This window comes from Salvelinus namaycush, chromosome 4 (genome assembly GCF_016432855.1).
Source record: "Salvelinus namaycush isolate Seneca chromosome 4, SaNama_1.0, whole genome shotgun sequence".
NCBI classification, from domain to species: domain Eukaryota; kingdom Metazoa; phylum Chordata; class Actinopteri; order Salmoniformes; family Salmonidae; genus Salvelinus; species Salvelinus namaycush.
The window spans coordinates 17,512,677-17,537,775 of record NC_052310.1 but is presented as its reverse complement, the minus strand read 5'-3'; the positions used below and the strand labels follow the sequence as shown (position 1 = coordinate 17,537,775).

Below are 25,099 nucleotides of genomic sequence, written 5' to 3'. Positions count from 1 at the left end.
ATACTTTTGGTTCCGCTTTTCATATTTTTGTTATTGCCAGATGCCACTTTCTCGACTGAAAATTAACTAAAGTGTTACGTTTAATTTGTTTACCGGTATATTGTTTATCATTAAACTAGTCTCACATTTCGCTTGGATAAACTTGTTAGAAGTTTGATTCAATTTGTAAAGAAGACTGCGTCATTTTGGTTTGACCAATACAAAGCGTTTTGCTGATGTTGGTGGGCAGGTCTACAAATCAGACATAAAAAGTATAAATAGAATGTGCCGTTTCCGTTTAACGAACAGTCACTGAAGCGGTTCAAGACGGCATTTGAAAAACATTTGAAAGTCTGTTTTGGTCACAGAGGTAGCTAGTTAAGATTTTATCTAAATTAATACGGTGTGTAAATGTGTGGTGGTTCATATCAATGTTCGTTTTGATATTATGTAGGTAGCCAAAACTATCAAGCGAGGTTTTGTTGGTAACGTTAGCTAGCGAACGTTGGCTAACTACTGTAAAACAGAACTGTAGTTTGTCTCGGCAGATAATTACAGTACCTACCTAGCATAACGTGTTTAGTTATGTTAACGATTTGCGACATACAAGTGACTCGTTTTGATTGTACTGTGCGTTCTACGATTTTCGCTAACTGTTACCTCAACCAGGCTTCTAAGGCCGTTGTGGCAATGGGAATATGATTCCTCGTTGTAGGCGCCATGTTACAAAATGGGCAGCTGCCTGGCAGCTTTGAAGATAAACGAAACGTGTAGGTTACAAGCCGCGTAATGGTGGCTTGAATAGCAGATTAAGAGTAGTTGGTGCGGACATTTCTGAACTAGCGTTCAGTTTGGTTTGCTCATAACAATCTAGTAATGAGCAGTTAGTTACTGATTTGGATGTTAGTTTTAGTACCAAGCTGTGGTTAGTTAGCTATTCTAACTAGATATTTTACATAGCCAACGTTAGTTTCAATTGACCCGCCACCGGTTCAGATAGTTGGCGCCCTGGCTGCTTCCAGTGTGTCCAACCATGTCCTGTTCCTGGCCAGCCGACTTGCCAGTTATCAAGTGGATATCTAGTTATCCCATATTCCACGATTACAATTATATTTTCCACCGCTAACGTTATTATTAAACTACACAATGCCGATCTCGATTTGTCATTTTGGTGGTTCATTTTCTTATGGCTGCGGTTTCCTACTAGCTGCGGTAGCTAGCTTGGCGTTGTTACTATAAGGCCCGTATGAAGTTTTTAATATTAGCCTATTGTCGGTATTAACTGTAGGTGCATGCCAACTGATAACTATTTACTGCAATAATCTAGTGCAGGCACACTAGCCAGGTCTCAACGAGTCAATTTGCTGGCCTTCAGTAACCTTGACAAAGGATCAGTTTGCCCTTTAATACTAATGCCACTCTGTTCCTTTACATTTGAATTTGATATATTTTCAGAAGTAAAGTGAGCCATGGCACGTACTAAGCAGACCGCCCGTAAATCCACTGGCGGAAAAGCGCCCAGGAAACAGCTGGCCACCAAGGCTGCAAGGAAAAGCGCACCATCTACTGGCGGTGTGAAGAAGCCTCACAGATACAGGTACCATTTTTCACCTGGACGTTCTCGATTTTCTGCAATGTTGGACTTCTGGGCAAATGTTTTGATTGGCCTGCAGATACTGATTTTAAGGTTTTGTGTAGGCCGGGTACAGTGGCTCTGAGAGAAATCCGTAGGTACCAGAAATCCACTGAGCTGCTGATCAGGAAGCTGCCCTTCCAGCGTCTGGTCCGTGAAATTGCCCAGGACTTCAAGACTGACCTCCGCTTCCAGAGTGCAGCCATTGGCGCTCTGCAGGCAAGTTAACTTTATGATTTGGATTGGATGAGATTAATTTTGTTAGGTTTAGTCACATGGGTGCTGATTATAGAATTACCCATGTTAAAGCAACATTGGACCAACCAAAGTGGTGAGCCAGAGTGGCCTTGCTTTTGCAACTGTGTCCCAAGTAACTGATGTAATGGCTTGCTGCTGCACTAAAAGGGATACTTCGGGAGCATGCTAGCAGGTACCATAGACTTCCAGTCATTGCACTAAGGCTAGTTAGCATTGTCTCGCAAAACTTACTTCCTTCATACTGGACAGACGTAAAATTAAGATTTAACTGTTACTTTTCTGAGAAATGCTTGTTTTCTCCAAATACAGGAAGCCAGTGAAGCATACCTTGTTGGCCTGTTTGAGGACACCAACCTGTGTGCCATCCATGCCAAGAGGGTCACCATCATGCCCAAAGACATTCAGCTGGCCAGGCGAATCCGAGGCGAGCGTGCATAATATGAACACTTTTTGAACTCCCTCTTTGGAGGGTAACTAGGTGGGCGGGCATGGTTGGGGCTGTGTTCTTTGAACTATGAATTAGTATGTACTGGTTTGAATTAATTTTGTAATGTCTCATTGGTAGGATAAAGGCTTGTGATTTATAGTACAGAAGTAGCAAGTGTCTTGCCAAACATTCCTAACCTCTCAGGTTTTGAAAGTGTATTTTAGAAATGGTTGATACCTTCAGGTCATCTTGTAATGTGCATGAGTCATGTGGAGTAGAACTGTTTTTAATCTCATTATGGCCATTTGTTGTAAATAAACTTTCCACTACCTCATGTTTGGTTTATTACCCCCCTCTTCCTTTATGGACATTCTGGGCTGACACTATACTTTCTTGGCCTTGAGTGAGGCATAGTAGACACTAACCATGAGTGTGAACGTTAAATCTGTACAGTTGCATTTTTACAATTTCTTTGACATGGTGGGATCTTTGTCTATAAAATGTAATCGCTTAGCAAATTCCTGGTTGCTGAAAATCTATTTGTTTGAAAAAAAAATGTAGAAAATCACTACCTTCTAAACCGATAACATGGAAAACAAGCTTTTAGGTTATGGGGTGTACCAGTTGAACTTACCGAGGCAGTAATCAAGAATCAATGGATGTAATTTTAGTATTAAATGTTTGAGCATGTATCCATTAAACCAATGGAATTTATCTGCATGAATTTGAGCTATAAAAGTATCTTATTCAATATGCTGGGATCCGCAATAAACTGTTGCAAGAGCGCTTTAGTCACTAGCTGTCCACTGGTATATAAAACGATTGACAGTTCAGTGGTCGAATTCGACCATTATTGGGTTTAAATACACTAACATTTGTGAACCGCCAACCACAATCCTTAAGGCGCAAATAGCTAAATGGGAGTGCAGCAGTATGCTTCACATCAATGCGCTAAGTAGATATCACGTATCGCCTTACCTCCAAGCGTTTATTCAAATTGGATGCCGACAGTCGCGCCATCGGAAGACATACCTTTGGCTGTAGTCTACAACTGCATATTCCTGCTCCTTTCCCGCGAACCAAATTGTCAGTCAGACTCGCCCAGGTGGAACAAATTAAATGTGCGTCTTTTTTCGATGCTGATTTAAATCTAAATTCTGAAAAGGATGTTTGCAAAAAATACTTTTCTCAAAGTAATTAGCGAAAAATCTAGTTTTTCAAAAGTATAATCTGATTACAATATTTTTGCTGGTAATGTAACGGATTAGTTGCCGTTTTTGTAATCCGTTACTCCCCAACCCTGCCTACACTTTCCATTATTGGCGAGCATGCGCAAAAACCAGAGTGGGCATGTTTGACAAAACAATCAGTTGAAAATGTGATGGAAACGCTGAACTTTTTTGTATGTGGAAGCTTGAACGTCAAAATTCTTTGTGCGCCACACCTCACAGCATTTTACTCACAAATCATTTTGGAAACCCCTCTGGTGGGGAAAATTAAGATTTTAGAATAGTTGCACAAATGTCACCAATTGGATGGAAATGTATACCTAAACCGGTAGTTAGGACTAAATTGAGGCCATTTTAATTCAAGCAAAATTACTTATACAAAGCAAACATGCTCAGTCAAAGAACATTTCAAAACCAGAGGTTAAAACAAGTGGCTCTACAAAAGGCATTGCTTCAAATACATTAACTACAATTACATTTCTGCATCTGCAAAACATCATTCAATGTAAAGCAACTCGGTTAATTTCACTCAGATTTGCTTAGTGTACATGTCATCCTGCAGAGACTATGTAATGGCCCCTGCCATTGTATGTCAAGTATAAACTGCATCAATGTTACCTTCACACTATTCTGACAACTAAATGTTCATCATAGATAGTCTAAATCTTGATGGTGAACAATGTAATGACAATTGGATTTTGGACCATACATATTGAGCCTCTGCACTTATGGACACAGGTGGACAATAGCCAGAACTTCACAATACATCTTATGAACATTGCTCACCGGCCTGGAAGCATACACCAATTGTGCATGCCATAGCCATGGCCTAATCTAGCTAAAATAAATAGCCTTAAATTATACATTTTTTTTTTTTAATTGCACAATATTAGCTAGATTTGCTTTGTTCTTCATCTGAGAGTAAGCCAGGCAACTGTTCATAGAGATTCTTCTCAAGCTGTTCATCAATAACCGTCTCGCCCCTCAGTGCGCACCACAGCAAGAAGCTCACCCCTAAGAGACTGATGGGGAGGACTTTCCACCATGGCCGCTGATACTTGCTTCCCAGGGACTGGTCTACATTCCAAGTCTTGTGACTGGCTTTACTGCTAGAGAACTTGATGGGTTGACTAAACTCCTCGTCATCCTCATCTGCTGGTTTCTTTGACTTAGCCAGGCAATGGGAGGTCAAGCAGAGGGTCCGTATATGGTCCAATCTCAAAAGAAAAAGAAAGAAACCTTTTTAGAATCTACAAAAACACTTAAGCCAAAGTGACAACTGTTACAACATATCAAGAAATATAATTCAATACAATAGTGCCACCTGTTGATGTATTTTGGAAGCTGACCTGGGCTGTGCATTCTATCATCGTTTGGTTACAACACACAAACTATTTAGCAATCATGTAATCTTTTTCCTTTTCATATTTGAAAAAGCTTCAGATATGCAGCTACTCATGATCACAGATCTGACCGCAGGAAATGTAGCTAACTAGCAATCCCTGTTAACTAATGCGTAAATCACTCCTAACTGATCAAATATGAGGTGCCGGAAGCTCCAATAGAGCTCCCAAGTCAAATCGGAAGGTCAAATAACCAATGACAGTACATTGGGAACACTCATGCGAGTGATGATTTTAAAACCTGAACCAAATGTGTACTACTTTGCTAGCTTTCCTTTGTCAGGTTTGACTCATTGTCATTGAACCACTCACTGTCCATGAAAGTGAACATAAATAGCTATCTGGCTATATTTCTCATATTGTACATACCTCAGCTTTGTCTTTATACCATCAATCACAATCCCACGACACAGAGAATAGTGTGACAAACTAGATAAAACACGTCCTATTCTCGACATTTTGTAGAATGGTCATGTCATGGCAAAATCCTCAGCTCGATGCAAGTCATGTAACATTTCGTCACACATATAACAATGAGCCAGATATTTCACCGGATGTATAAATGTGAAGCATCCGGCTGGCGTTTCCACTCACTACCAAATATGGTGATGACAGGAAAACCAGTAACCGGCAGTGGGAGAAGATGGAGCGAGTGAACTGCGTTTTGTAGACTTTACCATTTGCAAAATAAAAAATAAATAAAAGCCGTTGTCTAGGAGAGCAAGAGCGAATTGAGTTATTGTACACGCGCACTTCACAAGGTAGGCGTTCCCTATCGGAAATATGCAAATAAATTCTCGCTAGCTTTTGCTTGGCTTATACTATAATCCTAAATGCTAAAGATGCAATATACTGTGCTTGCATAAAATGTTGGACAATATTGTCATCTACCGTCATCTATTGAAATTGCAAGAGCATTCACCTTGAGACTACAAGTCCCAGCACACTTAGCACACTTAAACTACAAGTCCCAAATCACCAATCACCGAACTGAAATTACTATTTGACCAATCACAACAAGCGACAACACTTCCTGAGCGACAACACTTCCTGATTCACACAACGCATGTTGGTGTCCATGCTGCTGAGGTCAACGCGAGTACAGTTATTCTGTTACAGTAAGTTTATTCTTATTAGTAAGTTAACATCTTTTGAATGTAACCTGCTGTAATTTTTGCTAACATGAAACAATAAAGCATGTCAAAGATTCTAAAACTAAATGGCAAGCTTATAACGTTCGTGTGGTGTAATTAGCACTGTTGATATGTAACGTTACAATAGCTAGCTAGTTAGTCAGTGCAAGTATCATAGCTAGTAATAATGAGCTAGTTTTCAAAGTAAAATTGTAGCTAAACGTCATATGAGAGTCATGACTTTTACCTTGACAGATATGTCAGTATGTCCATTGTCCAACACTGTACTGTGATGCTAGCTAACTATGCAATTATGTTTCAGGAACAAGTTGGTTATCATGGCAAAGAGTAAATCATGTGAATCAGAACCCAAAAGAAGTGGGTCCAAAAGGAAGAAGTTGAATTCAAATGAGAGAGATGTCTGCATTGATGAAAACATGGAAAGCAAAGGAAAAAAGAAAAGGAAAAATACTTACATTGAGGCAAGTATCATAACAGTAATATGGTGATTAAACATTTTCCAAAAAGATTGCAAAGAGGCATATGTCATGACATTTCTTGTAAGCTGAACTCATCATGATGAGATATTAAATAAGGTCTTCTACATTCCAAGGAGGCTCCTATACCAGTCCCCACAGTGTCAAAGAACACTTCAGAGGACGTGGTGACAAATTCAAAGAAACGCAAACAACCAGCAGATGATGCACAGAAGGAAAAGAAGCGGAAGAAGAAAAACAAAACTACTGGGGTAAACTGCTATATATATTCCTGCTTTATTCATTTAATTACAGAAACATTTTTGTATGGTGCCACCACTAGATGAGCCACACACACACAAAGCGTTCTACACATATTTGCCCATGGAAGTGATCAGAAATATATATATTTGTATAATTATGCAATTATCTGAACCCTCTGTTTCTCATTTTGCTTATGTTGTAGGTTAGACCCTATTTTGCATAATCTGAGGTATTTTTGTATTGCTCGCCATCAGTTGAGACACAGCATGCCCTTCAATAGTGGGTGTCATGTTTTGGCTGATAAATGTTCTAAAATGGGAATACAATTGAAACATTTTTACTTTCAAATGGTAGCACAAAGATGGTTGGAGGTCCACACATCAGAGAATGTTTATTTGATTGGGAATATCAGTTTTAAATTACACCTTCAACCTTCTCTAGGAAACCTGTTGGAGTCATAGAAATAAAGATAATAGAATATACATTTCCATTTAAGTAGACATTTGACGATGGGTGGACTGGCACCCATCTTTGTGGTAGTAATTGGAAGTTCTAAATGTCCATTTTATTTTATATTTCAATGATGTACTAGCTAAATTGTAGTGGTCTGAAGGGATATATCCATTCTATGAATTCTATTTCTATGATTGAAATGACACCCACCCTTATATTCAAGAGTATGCTGTCCCAACCGATGGTGGACACAACAAACACCTCAGATTATCTAGAATGGGTCTAAACTATAAAATATGTGACAATGAAGAAAATCAGAGTTAAAGCTTTTTTTAGACGTTAAAGTTTAAAATGACAATAAATAAAAATGTTTCAAGAAAATAGTTTGACAACCCCTGTTTGTAAGCTTCCATTCAGCCACGAGCAGTAGTGAGTTCGGGCACTGAACTCAGGCCTGGTAAGCAGTTGGTGTTCCAATTCATCCCAAAGGTGTTCGATTGGTTTGAGGTCAGAGCTCTGTGCAGGCCAGTCAAGTTCTTCCACACCGAACTCAACAAACCATTTCCGTATGGACCTTGCTTTGTGCAGGGGGGCGTTGTCATGCTGAAACAGGAAAGGTCCTTCCATAAATAGTTGCCACAATGTTGGAAGCACAGAATCGTGCTGCTGCTCGGCCATGGAAACACATTTCATGAAGCTCCCGACGAACATTCCTTGTGCTGACGTTGCTTCCAGAGGCAGTTTGGAACTCGGTAGTGAGTGTTGCAACGGAGGACAGACGTTTTTTACGCGCTACACACTTCAGCATTCAGTGGTCCCATGGTGTGAGCGGCTGAGCCGTTGTTGCTCCTAGACGTTTCCACTTCACAATAACAGCACTTACAGTTGACCGGGGCAGCTCTAGCAGGACAAACATTTGACCAACTGACTTGCTGGAAAGGTGGCATCCTATGACTGTGCCAGATTGAAAGTCACTGAGCTCTTCAGTAAGGCTATTCTACTGCCAATGTTTGTCTATGGAGGTTGCGTGGCGGTGTGCCTGACTTTATACACCTGTCAGCAACGGTGTGGCTGAAATAGCTGAATCCACTCATTTGAAGGGGTGTCCACATACACTATATATACACAAAACTATCTAATGAAAGATTTGTTTAAGTCAAAAGGAGTGAGGTCAGAAAGTGATTGAAATCAGACACACCACGTAGCTGTCCAGGGCACACGTATGTTGGTGAGTTTTGATTTGAAGGATGGATGGCTGGTTTGTAGAGGCAGCAGGAGCTTTGGAGAGGTTGTGTGATGGGACTGGTACTTTTAAGTATGGGGCAGGAGCTTGCAGTGGGTAGGCCAGAGGGGCTAGCTACTCCAACAGGAGCTGTCTAACTTGGCCCAGCTGATGTTTTCCTTGATGAAGCTCCTTAGCTTGTCCTGGAAGGTCTCCCCCAGGAAGCTGTAGACCAGGGGGTTGAGGCAGCTGTTGGAGAAGGCAGCCAGGTTGACCATGTGGGCCGTCAGAGGGTAGTCATGCCACAACGTTCCATCCACATCGCCTCTCAGCAGGTGCACACTGACAAACATGTTCTGCGGTAACCAACAGGCAAAGAACACCAACACGGCCGCAGAAATCATCCTCAAAGCCTTCCTCTTCTGTGGCCGCCGCTGCAGCCCACTGTGCTCCCTTTGAGCGCTCACCAGAACCAGGGCGATCCTCCAGTAGCAGAGGCCCAGCACGCAGAAGGGCAGCAGGAAGCCCAGCGTAACCTCCAGCCACTGGATCTGGGATACGTTCGCGAAGCAGAAGTGGAGCTCCCCGGTGTGCTGCACCTGGGCCACGGTGAAGGGCAGCAGGGTGAGCAGGGCGGAGGTCACCCAGATCAGGCAGCAGGTCAGACGGGCCCGGGGCATGCTCCTGCCCAGACCCATTGAGCCCGCCAGCACCACAAACCGGTCGAAGCTCATCCAGGTCAGGAAGAAGACGCTGCTGTACATGTTGACCTGCAGGAACAGGGCCATGAAGGTGCACAGGGCAGCCATGTCATAGTAGTGCTCACTAAGGTTGAACACCTCAATCAGGGAGTCAGCCACCAGGACCAGGTCGGCAGCCGCCAGGTTGACAAAGTAAAGATCGGGGGCGGTCATGCGTCCCTTGTGGCTCAGGTTGACGGCCAGGATGAGGACGTTCCCGATGAAGCCCACGGGGAAAAGGAAGATTGTGTAGAGGCAGGAGAGGAAGACGCTGATGGTGTAATGCTGGTGGGGGTCAGGTTCCTCTCCTGCCAGCCCAGAGGAGGGGGCTGAGGAGCCATTCAACTGCTCTGTGATGTTGCTATAAATCGCAACGGGATAGTCCATGTACGTGCGCACCTCCATGTCATTGTCTGGTCTGGTGTCTGTCTGTGTCAAAAGTTACAATCTGTCATTTTGAGCCTGCAGTTGAATTCTAGCCCCAAGTTGTAATTTACAATGGGGTATCAAGGAGTTGTTGCCAGGTAAAAATCCCACATCAATAATAACCACTGCTGATAGTCTCTTTGTTTCTCACTCAAAGGTGTGTTGGCGTTTGGACACAAATAGTCACAAAGTGCTTTTTAGAAACGCACTCTCTTGGTTCAGGTAGGAAGGGTTGATGGCTCACTCACGGTGCTAGGAAGGGGATAAATAAATCACATTTTATTGGTCACATACACATATATTTATCAGATGTTATTGCGGGTGTAACGAAATTCTTGTGCTCCTAGCTCAAAGTGCAGTAGTATCAGTGACCTTCTTCAGTTGGTTTAAGTAACAACAACAAAAATAATTACTTTATTATTATTTATCTGAGAAGATTTGTCCTTGCGGATGTGTGAACTACCATAAATGAATGCATGAAAATGTATGCAGTAGTAAACATTTTGGAACAAAGGTAACTGGAACCGCACACTACCTGTACAGTGGCTGATGAGGACATTTCTATGGCAATATCTTTACCATATAAAATAAACTTATTCTCGCCATGCAGCCTGAAAAAAGATCAAACATCTTCTATACTAAAGACAACTTGAACAGAGTATTTTAACATGATCAGCTAAATACTTGGTATTGGCTTTCTGGCATTAGCTAAACTATGGATTTAATATATTTTTTAAACTATGGATTGTTGTCTCTCTTGTCATAACTTAAGAGCTTGACTGACTCACTCTTAAGCCAGTCTGAAGCACTTGCCCTTTAGAGGGTGAGGTAAGAGGAAAAGAAAACTTACATTGTTGACTTCCTGTGTTGTTTTCATTACCAGAATGTATTGCTCATGTCGAGATCTTTCTCTGTCGGTGTAGATGTTTAACAACCATCACCAATCAATTCTCATTAGCTTCCAACGACTGAGGCTGTGTAGACTTTCCTTACTGGCTCATCCCCCAAGTCATTTGACGTCACCCGCTCCTCAGCGTAAGATAGAGATGTATGCAAACAGTCCTCTCTCTCTTTGCTGTTGTCCTCTGCTATAGCCGGTCTTCTCTACTGTTTTTTGTTACTTGAGACTGATTCTTAATGATTTTTCACACCGTTTTACTGTTTTTGCTCTATGGAAGGAATTTTTATTCAAGTATAATCATCCATGCATGAAGGGTGGATCATTATGTAGAATGTTCAAATATATAAATAAGGGAGTCACTGGGTATGGGTAACTTATGGGGGAAACTCTGGAAACTGCCTCATATTTACACAAAACAAGATGGATGGCAGAACTGGTATGCTGTGGTGGAGAGTAGGGTATGTTGAGCAATTTTTTACATTCAACGTCAAGGAAAATATAGTGTTATTTCTAACAAAGATATCTACATATTTTTCAGGATGTTGTTTATCCCTGGAAATAATACGATTTCATGATGTAAACATAACAGTTTTGAAAACATAGCTTGTCCAATAAGGGGTCTCTGTGTACGGGGTAAGTTGGGCATAGGGACAGGGTAAGTTGAGCCACCTTGGGGTAAGTGGATGGGGGTTGTCTGTGACGGGAGTGGTAGGTCAAAGTTTAATTCATGGAATGGGGTATATTGTATATCTTAGATCTATATCTGAATGTAGGCATACATTTATGTTCAATATCACTTACCCTTCCATTTCTTCACCAGTTGTCTGGGACATGGATGTTATTTCGATGTGTCAATTCGTGGGCAAGTTCTCTGCATTTGAGACGAATAAGCCCATAAAACTGGTCAGTGAGATCAGATAAGACCCTGCTACTCTATCATATCCTCTTTCGCACAGGTGCATGTTTGTTTTCATTTTTGTCAGTGTTCCTCTTCAGTGTCATTCAGTTAAAAATTGTATCCCTTTGCTGCTACTCAAATGTACTTTTCCCCCTTCTCTCACTTCCTTAGCTGCTCTCAAGAACCACAAGGGGGGCTAGACTTTTGCTTGTTTTGCGTTTATATACGTAGGGCATGATGACGCCTGCTCTGTAACCATATAAATGCACAATATTTTTTGTTGTTCATATCCATGACACATTGCAAAAAATAGTGTGCATAAAACGGACAAAATTGTATCATTAGTATGGCGACCATTGGCTCAACTTACCAAGGCAAACATTTTTACTATAATTATCCCACACAGCTATAAGGATGCACTTTCATGCTAGGCTTAGAACCTCATATTTTTTTATTTAACTAGGCAAGTCGGTTCAGAACAAGTTCTTATTTACAATGACAGCCTAGGAACAGTGGGTTAATTGCCTTGTTCAGGGGCAGAACGACAGATTTTTACCTTGTCAGTTCGAGGATTCGATCTAGCAACCTTTCAATTACTGGCACAATGCTCTAATCACTAGGCTACCTTGTAGCTTATAGAGACCCCAACTGATGTTATAAAACTATCACCTTTGGTTTAGATACAAGCATCATGAAACCCATAACACCAATTAATTTGACTTTCTGAAAATAATTTTGGACTTAACCTCATGGATAGAGGTAAGAAAGTTTTTTTCCTTCAGACTCCATTTTGTGTATGACTTCCTAGAAACGAGGCTTGGCTCAACTTAACCCACTCTCCCCTATATAGAGTTATGCCATCACCTACTCAACGCAACACCTTAAGGACATGTTTTCACTGTTGGAAATGTTCTTGTGAGCTCTGTATTTAAATGTATCTGAGTTTCTCAATCCATTTTTAGATGAGTCTCTGCCATCTATGAATAGGAAGCCCCTGGCTGCTAAGATTTTACATTTTCTTCATCACGCTACTGATTACTACCTAAGGATGCATGAACTATATCCAGTCCAAAAGAAACTTACACCAATGTTTTGGCAAGCTTCTCTTTAGTACATTCCTTTAGTAAATACAGTGCATTCGGAAAGTATTCAGACCCCTTGAGTTTTTCCACATTTTGTTATGTTACAGCCTTATTCTAAAATGGATTAAATAGTTTTTTCCCCTCGTCAATCTACACCCATTGCTCCATAATGACAAAGCAAAAACAGATTTGTATAATTTTTTGCACATTTATAAAAATTGAGAAATCACATTTACATAAGAATTCAGACCCTTTACTCAGTATTTTGTTGAAGCAACTTTGGCAGCGATTACAGCCTTGAGTCTGCTGGGTAGGACGCTATAAGCTTGACAACCTGTATTTGGGGAGTTTCTCCCATTCATCTCTGCAGATCCTCTCAAGCTCTGTCAGGTTGGATGGGGAGCGTTGCTGCACAGCTATTTTCAGGTCTCTCCAGAGGTGTTTGATTGGGTTCAAGTCCGGGCTCTGGTTGGGCCACTCAAGGACATTCAGAGACTTGTTCCGAAGCCACTCCTGCGTTGTCTTGGCTGTGTGCTTAGGGTTGTTGTGCTGTTGGAAGGTGAACCTTCACCCCAGTCTGAGGTCCTGACCACTCTGGAGCAGGTTTTCATCAAGAACCTCTGTACTTTTCTCCATTCATCTTTCCCTTGATCCTGAATAGTCTTCCAGTCCCTGCTGCTGAAAAACATCCCCACAGCATGATGCTGCCATCACCATACTTCACCGTAGGGAGGGTGCCAGGTTTCCTCCAGATGCGATGCTTGGCATTCAGGCCAAAGAGTTCAATCTTGGTTTCATCAGACCAGAGAATCTTGTTTCTCATGGTCAGTCGTTTAGGTGCCTTTTGACAAACTCCAAGCAGGCTGTCATGTGCCTTTTACTGAGGAGTGGCTTCTGTCTGGACACTACCATAAAGGCCTGATTTGTGGATTTCTGCAGAGATGGTTGTCCTTCTGGAAGGTTCTCCCATCTCCACAGAGGACCTTTGGAGCTTTGTCAGAGTGATCATCGGGTTCTTGGTCACTTCCCTGACCAAAGCCTTTCTCCCCAGATTGCTCAGTTTGGCCGGGTGGCCAGCTCTAGGAAGAGTCTTGGTTTAAGAATGATGGAGGCCACTGTGTTCATGGGGACCTTCAATGTTGCAGAAATGTTTTGGTACCCTTCCCCAGATCTGTGCCTCGACACAATCCTGTCTCGGAGCTCTAAGGACAATTCCTTTGACCTCATGGCTTGGTTTTTGCTTTGACATGCACTGTCAACTGTGGGACCGTCTATAGACAGGTGTGTGCCTTTGCAAATCATGTCCAATTAATTCAATCTAATCAATTTAATTTACCACAGGTGGACTTCAAGTTGTAGAAACATCTCAAGGATGATCAATGGAAACAGGATGCACCTGAGCTCAATTTCGAGGCTTATACCAAAGGCTCTGAATACTTATGTAAATCAGCTATTTCAGTTTTTTATTTGTAGTACATTTGCAAAAATGTCTCAAACCTGTTTTTGCTTTGTCATTATGGGGTTTTGTGTGTAGATTGATGACAAAAATATATAATTCTCATACATTTTAGAGTAAGTCTGTAATGTAACAATGTGGTAAAAGGGAAGGTCTGAATACTTTCCGAATGCACTGTATTTCCAATGTAAGGTGTTTTCCCACTTCAGTCGTCATATTGTGACATTGAGTTTGAATGGGTTTTTGTGTAAAACATGTTTATGCAAACACAGCCACTGTCTGTTTCTTGGAAGAGAGGTGTGTCAAAAATTCTAAGTGTAGAAACAATAGCACATGATGTCAGTTGAATTAGTAGAAATAGTCTTGCCAATGATTGTTCATGGTTTATTTGTCATTGCACAACTTCGTTGTACTCTAATTCGTCTAATTTGTACTCTAGTTTTCATAAACAAAAGTCAGTTGGTAAAGTAACAGTACGCTGTTCATGCATGAAATAAGATTATAATCATTGCATTAAAAAAGTACATTGGAAAACAAAACTGTCTGAGTAACACTATTTACAGTCTTCAAATTCAAGCCAAAATTAAATGTAAACGATCAGCAACTAAACTTCCAGAATGTAACCTTGCTTTTTTAAGTTATCTGCTGTCAGCTTCTAATGTATATGAATCAACGTTTATACAGATAGATTTGGCAGTCTTAAAAAAGGCATAATATTCCTGAATCCAGAATGCCTGAGATGGTTATTGACCTAAGGGTTATAGTCCTGAGTGTCAGCAATCTCAATATGGGGGGCCATGATGTGTCTGTGGGTCTGTCGGCCCCCCAGGCCCCGGCAGCAGTCGCGGAGCTGCCTGGTCAACTCCAGAAGGCTCTCCCTGCACGGCCTATGCAGCAGGAGCACTAACACTAGACACACACAACTCCCAGAGAACATCACAAACTCGGACACATGCATGAACGCCCTCTCGTGATAGCTGAGAACACCAGCCTGCTGCATCCCTGCCCCCCTTACCAGCACAATGCCATGGAATAGCTGACACACAAATATCACCACAGCCACTGCCAGGAACACCGGACCTTCCTCTGATCCGGAGAGGAACCGGCTGCTGGATTTCCATTGCCGGACGCAGCCGCCTGTCAGGAGCCCCAGCAGGAGGAGGTAGGGAATTAGGAACCCTAGACAAAGCTTCGCCATGGCATAAGACCTTCCTGCCTCAGTTGGGTCTATAATACATATGCCCTCCAAATGCAGTTCCTTGGGGGTGTCTCGGAGTCTGGCCAGCACCAAGGAGCACAGGATAGAAACCAGAACCACCAGAGCCACACAGACCCCAGGCCTCTTCAGCAGGGCGTGAGTTGGGGTGTCAAAGGTCAGGGCGTATCCCATGAGCACCAGGAGCAACAGCCCGCAGAGGGATGCCATGTTGACGGTGAAGGCGAGTGCAGCACAGCCGATGTTTGTGGTCACCAGGTAGCTGGGCCGGTGTGCTACGGAAGAGAGGGAGAGGAGCAAGAGAAGGAGCTGGGAGCTGGAAAAGGCCCAGAGCAGGGAGTCCAGCCAGGCCAGGTGCCTTTGGGCTCTGTAGGACCGAATTAAGGCGTAGAGTAGAATGCATGCCGAGGCCAAGCCCAGCACAGCACAAAGCGCATAGACGTAGTTGGCCCTGGATGTCAGGTCGTTGGCTGCGATTTTGGCAATGAAGTCTGAGGTGTTGAAGGGGCTGGATGTTGAGGTGATGTTGAAGGGTTGCATGTCGGTGCTCATCTCAGTCTGGGGCAGAAAGTCTGTTTGATTTGCCTTGTGTCCAATGAGGAAAAAAGAACACATGGCAATTTAGAACAATAAGAGTACACAATCCAGTTTTCATTGATGAGATTACACAACACTGTTCCAGTTATAACATCATCTCATGTTCAGTCACTGAGCATTTGCTTTGTACCTGCAGTTACACACCAAAGACGACATTATAAACAATGCCAATACAGTCACACCAAATAAAGAGTTGATGAAACGTAGAAATATCAAAACCGGTGTCGGGAGCCTTGTGTGCTTTCACAGGGTGTTACTGAATGTGTTTGGACTGGTATCCAGAGAAGTTATAAACTCAGCAAAAAAATAAACGTCCTCTCACTGTCAACTGCGTTTATTTTCAGCAAACTTAACATGTGTAAATATTCGTATGAACATAACAAGATTGAACAACTGAGACATAAACTGAACAAGTTCCACAGACATGTGACTAAAATCAAAAGTAAGTCAGTATCTGGTGTGGCCACCAGCTGCATTAAGTACTGCAGTGCATCTCCTCCTCATGGACTGCACCAGATTTGCCAGTTCTTGCTGTGAGATGTTACCCCACTCTTCCACCAAGGCACCTGCAAGTTCCCGGACCTTTCTGGGGGGAATGGCCCTAGCCCTCAACTTCCGATCCAACAGGTCCCAGACGTGCTCAATGGGATTGAGATACAGGCTCTTTGCTGGCCATGACAGAACACTGACATTCCTGTCTTGCAGGAAATCACGCACAGAGTGAGCAGTATGGCTGGTGGCATTGTCATGCTGGAGGGTCATGTCAGGATGAGCCTGCAGGAAGGGTACCAAATGAGGGAGGAGGATGTCTTCCCTGTAACGCACAGAGTTGAGATTGCCTGCAATGACAACAAGCTCAGTCCGATGATGCTGTGACACCGCCCCAGACCATGACGGACCCTCCACCTCCAAATACATCTCACTCCAGAGTACAGGCCTCGGTGTAACGCTCATTCCTTCGACGATAAACGCGAATCCGACCATCACCCCGGGTGAGACAAAACCGCGACTCGTCGGTGAAGAGCACTTTTTGCCAGTCTTGTCTGGTCCAGCGACGGTGGGTTTGTGCCCATAGGTGACGTTGTTGCCGGTGATGTCTGGTGAGGACCTGCCTACAAGCCCTCAGTCCAGCCTCTCTCGGCCTATTGCGGACAGTCTGAGCACTGATGGAGGGATTGTGCGTTCCTGGTGTAACTCGGGCAGTTGCTGTTGCCATCCTGTACCTGTCCCGCAGGTGTGATGTTCGGATGTATCGATCCTGTGCGTGTGTTGTTACACGTGGTCTGCCACTGCAAGAACGATCAGCTGTCCGCCCTGTCTCCCTGTAGCGCTGTCTTAAGCGCCTCACAGAACTGACGTTGCAATTTATTGCCCTGGCCACATCTGCAGTCCTCATGCCTCCTTGCAGCATGCCTAAGGCACGTTCACGCAGATGAGCAGGGACCCTAGGCATCTTTCTTTTGGTGTTTTTCAGAGTCCGTAGAAAGGCCTCTTTAGTGTCCTAAGTTTTCATAACTGTGACCTTAATTGCCTACCGTCTGTAAGCTGTTAGTGTCTTAACGACCGTTCCACGGGTGTATTTTCATTAATTGGTTCTGGTTCATTGAAAAAGCATGGGAAACAGTGTTTAAACCCTTTACAATGAAGATCTGTGAAGTTATTAGGATTTTTTACGAATTATCTTTGAAAGACAGGGTCCTGAAAAAGGGACGTTTCTTTTTTTGCTGAGTTTATTACAGTCGGTTCAATGCTTTAACCAGCTACAGTGTCTTCAGAAAGTATTCATACCTCTGGACTTATTCAACATTTTGTTGTGTTACAGCCTGAATTCAAAATGTTATGAAATACATATTTTTTTCACACCCATCTACACGTAATACCCCATAATGACAGTGAAAACATGTTTTTAGAATTTGTTCTTAATTTTTTGAAAATTAAATACAGAAATCTCATTTACATACGTATTTACACCCCTGAGTCAATACATGTTAGAATCACCTTTGGCAGTGATTACAGCTGTGAGTATTTCTGGGTAAGTATCTAAGAGCTTTGCACACCTGGATTGTACAATATTTGCACTTTCTTTTAAATTCTTCAAGCTCTGTCAAGTTGGTTGTTGATCATTGCTAGACAACCGTTTTCAAGTCTTGCCATAGATTTTCAAGCCGATTTGAAGTGCCTTGTTATCGACTAATTTCACGCAATTCTATATCATTTTAGATTACTTAAGATTTGAGCTGCTTTTTTTTTTTAATACCTCACAAATTATCGGAATGATCGAACGGCCTACTTTGACACTGACAAACTGAGAATCTGAGATCAAGAAAAACAACCTTGTCTTGAAAACTTCAATAGCCAAGACCTAGGTGTGTAAAAAAGATTTCCAGTTTCACTGACTCACCCAACGATGCGCATCTCACTCACCGGCGATGGCTGAAGCCTCTCTCGTTTTACTTTGTAAAACAATGCCGTTGAAATATTGCAAAAGGCCTGTTTTGTTTGAATGTTGCTCACTGACCGATTTGCCACACGTTCCCAACTGTAGGCATGCCTTTTGATTGGGCTACACACAATCCACAGCTAGGCAATACATTATTATTATTATTTTAAAGCTATTGATCCTCTGTGGCTAAATTATAGACTTTATTTCTGAACAGACAGAAGTAATTCTATATAACTTTGGCAAATGTATTTCAATTTATATGGGGTGTTATGTCACCTCTAGCATCGTTGCTGTGGCTATGATTCTATTATGAAATTAATTATGAAATGCAACGCGGGAGAGAAGAGACTTGCAGCCTCATGTCTATCAGAGAGCAGGAGAGAGATCATATAAGTTAATGTCATTCTAGTTCTGAGAGATACATAGGCGCTTCTCTCTCACCACAGCAATGGCCACACGTCGGTCTATAGGCTGCGATGTTGCATAAACCCAGGCTGGTCCAAGTCAATTCTGAAAATATCAGGCACGTTTTCACATTATGTTATTTGGGTAGTAGGAGAATTACAGAGGAGGCAACTTGAATTACCTCTGATTGCTTTAATTATAACTTTTACATTGCAAACTGTGAAAATGAATTTTTCATTCTAAGAAAGGTGCCGGATCCTGGCAAATGGGTTCCCAGAACGAAACAGTCCAAAACTGAGTGGTACAGGATCTGGCTCAAATTAAACTGCAGGTTGTGTTGGATTTGCCCCAAACATAACACTTTGTATTCAGGACATAAAGTTAATTTCTTTGCCACATTTCTGGCAGTTTTACTTTAGTGTCTTATTGCAAACAGGATGCATGTTTTGAAATATTTGTATTCTGAAAAGAAGGAAGCCTGTACACTCTGTCATTTAGGTTAGAATTGTGGAGTAACTACAATGTTGTTGATCCACCATCAGCTTTCTCTTAACGCAGTCATTAAACTCTGTAACTGTTTTAAAGTCACCATTGGCCTCGTGGTGAAATCCCTAAGCGGTTTCCTTCCTCTCCGGAAACTGAGTTAGGAAGGATGCTTATATCTTTGTAGTGACTCGTTGTATTGATATACCAATAGGCGCCCTTCTTTGCAAGGCATTAGTAAACCGCCCTGGTCTTTGCGGTTGATTCTGTGTTTGGCATTCACTGCTTGACTGAGGGACCTTGCAGATAATTGTATATGTGGGGTAGATGAGGTAGTCAAAGATGAGGTAGTCATTCAAAAATCATGTTAAACACAATTTTTGCACAGAGTCCATGCAACTTACATGACTTGTTCTGCAAATTTTTACTCCTGAACTTATTTAGGCTTGCAATAACAAAGGGTTTGAATACTTATTTACTCATCACATTTCAGCTTTTTATTTTTAATTAATTTATAAAAAGGACTGAACATAATTCCACTTTTACGTTTATGGGGTATTGTGTGTAGGCCAGTGACACAAAATCTCAATTTAATCCATTTTACTGCACCTGCAATTTTTTCCCCCGAAAGAGCATCACACTAAGATGGATGTTACCATGTCATTCAGTTTTGCAGAAATGGCTAATTTTACCAACATATAAAAACTACACCCTGCCAGCTCTGTGTTGGCTCTCTCAGCAGTGTAGAGAATCTCCTAGTCCCTTATTTCTCATAGACAGTATCTAAGAAAACGTTGGTTTGTGGACTATCACCACATAGACCTCTCCATACCCTGCTTTGAGTACCAAACGTTGGGAGGAACTCACTGCACACAAAGCAACAAATGTTTCCGCTTACCATTTTCACTTTCGGCTGGCGTCTTCTGTTTATTTTCACTAACTCTGTCTGCCAAGGCGATCTAAAGTCTCATTCTCTGAGATTGATGCATGTTGCGTGGATATAGGCGAGCGTAGCGAGTCATCAAGTTTGTGGAGAGGTTGTTGTATTTTTATTGGCTACAGCCAGCATATTCTGAAAATGACTTGGTGGCCACGTGATCTAAATCTTTTCCTCCCACACTTGTGTCTTGTGGGTTTCTATAGTCATAAAAAACATGTCCCTTGTTTGAGTTTGTCTGAGAAGGTGTCTGTGTTTTTCATATGAATTACACTTTTCTTTTTTGGAAGTAATGGGGTTTACTTTTCCAAGAAACTAAATCCAAAACGCTAAATCTTTTCAATTCATCAATCTTCTCTTGTACAAAGACACATGTACCCTTTGCCTCTGGACGCAAGTTCCTCTTTTTCCTAATGTGTTTCAGTGAAACTCAATGGCTTTGTTTTTGTTTTATATTAAGTCTGTGGAGCAGTTCAATTGACTTATTTTCACAGTGGAAAATGCTCTGAGCATCAATGGAACTATTTTCACTGGACTTATTTCAAACTGTGTACGTCAGATTCACCCCTGTAAATACGCAGAAATGGAAAATGCCTGAAGGGTGACTCTGTAGTCTCACTGTAGCTTGAATCGACACCCTGCTCTCGTACCTTCTCTTCTGCTCTCTCCCTATTTGCTCCTTTTAGTTCTAACAGCTTGACATTTTCTTACTCCTTAGTCTTTTAAAGTGGCTCAATATACTTTCACCAGACGATGATCTTCATTTCAGTAATGAGACAGCTGAAGTTGCACGGACTCTTTAATTGAAAAGTTATGTGTAACGATTGGCATGTGATGGAAGGCTGTTTATTTTCACTTTGCTAGAGACAGGATGTGGGAAGGAGCTCTTCCGATTTAACCTGAGGTACGGTTGACCATATTGAACTTCAGAATGTGTCTCTTGCTGGCCTCACTTTGCTGTAGATACAGGAAATGGCCCTTGAACAGCCAAAGGGACAGGAAGTAGCCTCAGCCCAGCTGGAGGCGAGGTTGAGGCGCAAGACACCACTCACTTATGTTTTACCTCCATCCCTTAGCAGAATGAGATATGAAATGAATCTGATATGTAGTTAAGTCCAATAAAAGTATAAAAAAATATATCTTATCCAGTACATTGTAGAGATAATAAATACGAGTGTGATTTAAAAAAAAAATCCCATCATGAAATTATTTTTATGAATAAAAAAATAAATCTCTGGTTTTGTTGAGCAGAGTCCCGGGCCAATCATAGTCCCAGCTGCAGCAGAAGATGAGGGGGAAGATAAAGTGATGGAGGGAGAGGAGGACTTGAGTCCAGAGGAGAAACGAGTCCTCGAGAGGAAAATGAAGAAGATTCTGAAAAAGGAGAAAAAGGATAAACTTAAAGCTGAAGGGAAGACAGAAGACAAAGATGAGGCCTCCAAACCCATAGCTCCCCAACAGGCGCTAGACTACCTTACCTGGTAAGTGAGGAGAGTGCACCATATGAATCACACCCACACACGGCGACTTCAAGTAAAACGGATATCTTCTGTTTATTGCACTCTTCACTGCTGATGTTGCTGTATGTTGGACATACATGTCCCCAAACACATTCGAAATTGAGTACTACTGTGCAATCAAATTTGCTACAGTACTGGATGATCACAGTAAAATGTAACTTGTTAGCAACCTTAAATACAGCATGGTCTTTGTTGGAGGTGAGCTCTGGCTTATCTATTTGTCTTTCTCCATCTTTGCAGTTGGGCTGAGAAGCGTAAGGAGTGGAAGTTCCAGAAGACCAGGCAGACGTGGCTACTACAGCACATGTTTGACTCAGAGAAGGTAAACTGTCCTAAGACCTGGGTGGAAACCCTTTTCATCAATCTAATCAGATATTGATTGTGCTTTTTACAAACACTTTTCTTGCTTGTAATCAAACCTAAACCGCCAAAGAGCAATCTTAGGGCTCCCCCTGTTGGGAGAGGTTGCTCATTTGTGTTGAGTGTCTCCTTTCCACTGCCAGTTAACAGACATGGCTTTCTGTGCAAATATCCCTCCCTGTTATGACACCCTTACCTGTATCTCACCTGAAAAAGAACATAGCCTTTATAATATACTAATTAGGTAGTTATTTCTTTCAAAATCCTAAGAAGTCAATGAGGCCGTAACTTTTCTTACATAAGGACAAAATCACGTTCTCTGTCTCCACAGATCCCAGATGAGAACTTCTCTGTGCTTCTGTCTTACCTGGAGGGGCTGCGTGGGGCGGCCAGGGACACCACCGTGCAGAAGGCTGAGACATTGGTGCGGGAGGGGGAACAGGACACAGATGCCCAGCAGAGGATACAACGAGCCAGGGAAATCATCCAGCTGCTTTCCTGACCAACCACTACCATTATTCTAGATGATCAATCAAATAGCACCACAGCCCCACCACCATACTCAAAGGGAATATTCAGTTCACTCGAATCTTATCTGCTGGTTCCTCAATTAATGCAGTGTGTGGTATATTCACTGTGTATACAAAATGAAATGGCAACCATGCATGGTTGCTGGGATTTTGATACCAATGAATTCCATGTTATGTTCACACTTCTGTTAAGTATTGTGATGCTGTATGTTTTGTTATGACATGATGTAATGTGAATAGATCCATGGTTTCATGTAATCAAACTTGTAATTTGCCAGTAGATGAGCCATTTAAAGCTGCAATATGTAACTTTTTGGGCAATGCTGCCAAATTCACATAGAAATGTGAGTTATAGATATGTCATTCGAAATGAAAGCAGGTCTACTAAGAAGCAGTAGATCTGTTCTATGCTTCCTGTGGTTAAGTTTCAGTTTTTACTTTCAGTTTTGTACACCAGCTGAAAATACAATAATTTTGGTTATGGAAAATGTTTCACAGCAGTTTAGATGGTACAATGATTCTCTACACTATACTTGCTTGTTTGGTCACATAAACTGAAATTAGGAACACTATTTGAATTTTAGTAACCAGGAACTTCTGCATAGTGCCTCTTTAACCCTTCACAGTACTCTATTCTAAAGCAGATTGTTAATTTTGCTGGGGGAAGATGGGCCGTTTGTGCTGCATCTGTATCCTCAATGTTTGTTTGACCTGTCAGTGATGGAGCTGATGTAGCCTTTTTAACAGTTTGTCTGGCTATATACAGAATATATCTTGGAATTACCCCCCCCACAAAAATAATAAATGCATATGATTTTTTTTTAAATTCTGTAACAAGAGTGACACGTTTATTCAAAGTCTTGCACACTAGACTGCTATCAAGCCAATGTTTCACTGTTGCAGTACATCCAATACAACTTTTGGGAAACTGAGTGAGTTCTTCAAGACTACTTGAGTATGCAGTTTGCCCCGCCTGTGTTTTGGCCAATGGCTAATAAATTCAGTTGTGACTGCGATCAATGCTGAGCAGAGACCAGGGCCCAGTCCAGCTTCAACCAAATCTACCATAGATTTGCACCCATTTTGCATACCCCACCCTACCATGAGACATCCATGTCTTCATCACTGGAAAATATAAATGGTTAAGTTTGATATCACTTAAAAGCTTACAAACAGGGTTGTCAAACTATTTTATAAAAAGCTGTTTACGCTTTTTTATCAAACTCAAATTTGTTTCATTGTCGCATAGTTGTAGCTTAGACCCTTCTGTGTATAAAGTTGACGCTGAAAGGCAAAAAATGATCTAGCGATGCACTTAGTTATTTAGAAAACTGCCTCAGACCAGCTTTCGTTTTCAGATGCAACTTTACTAACGAGTGCTCCGAGGCAGGCATTAGATTACAACTTTTAACCATCACTCTCTGCCATCAGGTGAGTATGAATTCATTATCAGCAATTGTCTATGGTGTAGCTAGCTATAGCTGGTCCTTCCCTCCACCAAATAATGGCAGAGATAGGAATTAAGATTAATCGTTCAATTGTTCAATCATTCTCAATGGTAATGTGATTATAAACTGGGTGGTTTGAGCCCTGAAAGCTGATTATAAACGGGTTACCAACATATCAGACTGTATACCACGGTGTGACAAAACATTAATTTTTACTGCTCTAATTAGGTTGGTAACCAGTTAATGGCAGAAAGGCACCTCGTGGGTTTGTGATATATGGCCAATATGCCACGGCTAAGGGCTGTGTCCAGGCACTCGGCGTTGCGTCGTGCTTAAAACCAGCCCATAGCCTTGGTATATTGACCATATACCACACCCACTCGGGCCTTATTGCTTAAGTTTACTCTATATCTGTAGAGAAATTGGTGGGTGTACTGCGTATGCCTGTGAATGGCCACCACTAGGTTATTGAAGCTGGCAGTGACACTACATACACTGCTCAAAAAAATAAAGGGAACACTTAAACAACACAATGTAACTCCAAGTCAATCACACTTCTGTGAAATCAAACTGTCCACTTAGGAAGCAACACTGATTGACACATTTGTGGCCTGCTGGAGGTCATTTTGCAGGGCTCTGGCAGTGCACCTCCTTGCACAAAGGCGGAGGTAGCGGTCCTGCTGCTGGGTTGTTGCCCTCCTACGGCCTCCTCCACGTCTCCTGATGTACTGGCCTGTCTCCTGGTAGCGCCTCCATGCTCTGGACACTACGCTGACAGACACAGCAAACCTTTTTGCCACAGCTCGCATTGATGTGCCATCCTGGATGAACTGCACTACCTGAGCCACTTGTGTGGGTTGTAGACTCTGTCTCATGCTACCACTAGAGTGAAAGCACCGCCAGCATTCAAAAGTGACCAAAACATCAGCCAGGAAGCATAGGAACTGAGAAGTGGTCTGTGGTCACCACCTGCAGAACCATTCCTTTATTGGGGGTGTCTTACTAATTGCCTATAATTTCCACCTTTTGTCTATTCCATTTGCACAACAGCATGTGAAATTTATTGTCAATCAGTGTTGCTTCCTAAGTGGACAGTTTGATTTCACAGAAGTGTGATTGACTTGGAGTTACATTGTGTTGTTTAAGTGTTCCCTTTATTTTTTGAGCAGTGTATATAGAT

The 25,099-nt window shown here is 42.0% G+C and overlaps 3 protein-coding genes across 4 annotated transcripts; 2 read left to right on the top strand and 1 right to left on the bottom strand.

The window, feature by feature from the left end:
* Positions 1–258: 258 nt before the first annotated feature.
* On the top strand, positions 259–2,631 carry h3f3d (H3 histone, family 3D). Of its 2 annotated transcripts, none has more exons than XM_038991327.1 (4): positions 259–349; positions 1,435–1,576; positions 1,678–1,831; positions 2,180–2,631. In XM_038991327.1, exons 2-4 carry the CDS (start codon positions 1,449–1,451, stop codon positions 2,306–2,308), a joined length of 411 nt encoding a protein of 136 aa, XP_038847255.1. In that variant the 5' UTR covers positions 259–349; positions 1,435–1,448; the 3' UTR covers positions 2,309–2,631. The 2 variants fall into 2 exon arrangements, with proteins under 2 accessions (XP_038847255.1, XP_038847256.1); XM_038991328.1 differs by having other exon boundaries at positions 268–349; positions 1,438–1,576.
* Positions 2,632–5,557: 2,926 nt separating this feature from the next.
* Positions 5,558–23,299, top strand: LOC120046252 (uncharacterized protein C7orf50). The gene is made up of 6 exons (XM_038991325.1): positions 5,558–6,047; positions 6,385–6,544; positions 6,676–6,810; positions 21,313–21,542; positions 21,822–21,903; positions 22,273–23,299. The coding sequence occupies exons 2-6, from the start codon at positions 6,401–6,403 to the stop codon at positions 22,441–22,443; spliced, it is 762 nt and encodes a 253-aa protein (XP_038847253.1). The 5' UTR covers positions 5,558–6,047; positions 6,385–6,400; the 3' UTR covers positions 22,444–23,299.
* On the bottom strand, positions 8,609–9,622 carry LOC120046041 (G-protein coupled estrogen receptor 1-like). The gene has a single exon (XM_038990949.1). It carries the CDS (start codon positions 9,620–9,622, stop codon positions 8,609–8,611), a length of 1,014 nt encoding a protein of 337 aa, XP_038846877.1.
* Positions 23,300–25,099: the final 1,800 nt, after the last annotated feature.

Coding starts and splice junctions, on each gene's coding strand:
- LOC120046252 (XM_038991325.1), top strand. CDS start 6,401: ATGGCAAAGAGTAAATCATGTGAATCAGAACCCAAAAGAAGTGGGTCC. Junction 6,811..21,312: donor AGAAAAACAAAACTACTGGG/GTAAACTGCTAT, acceptor TTTGTTGAGCAG/AGTCCCGGGCCAATCATAGT. Junction 21,904..22,272: donor ACATGTTTGACTCAGAGAAG/GTAAACTGTCCT, acceptor CTGTCTCCACAG/ATCCCAGATGAGAACTTCTC.
- h3f3d (XM_038991327.1), top strand. CDS start 1,449: ATGGCACGTACTAAGCAGACCGCCCGTAAATCCACTGGCGGAAAAGCG. Junction 1,577..1,677: donor AAGAAGCCTCACAGATACAG/GTACCATTTTTC, acceptor GGTTTTGTGTAG/GCCGGGTACAGTGGCTCTGA. Junction 1,832..2,179: donor CAGCCATTGGCGCTCTGCAG/GCAAGTTAACTT, acceptor CTCCAAATACAG/GAAGCCAGTGAAGCATACCT.
- LOC120046041 (XM_038990949.1), bottom strand. CDS start 9,622: ATGGAGGTGCGCACGTACATGGACTATCCCGTTGCGATTTATAGCAAC.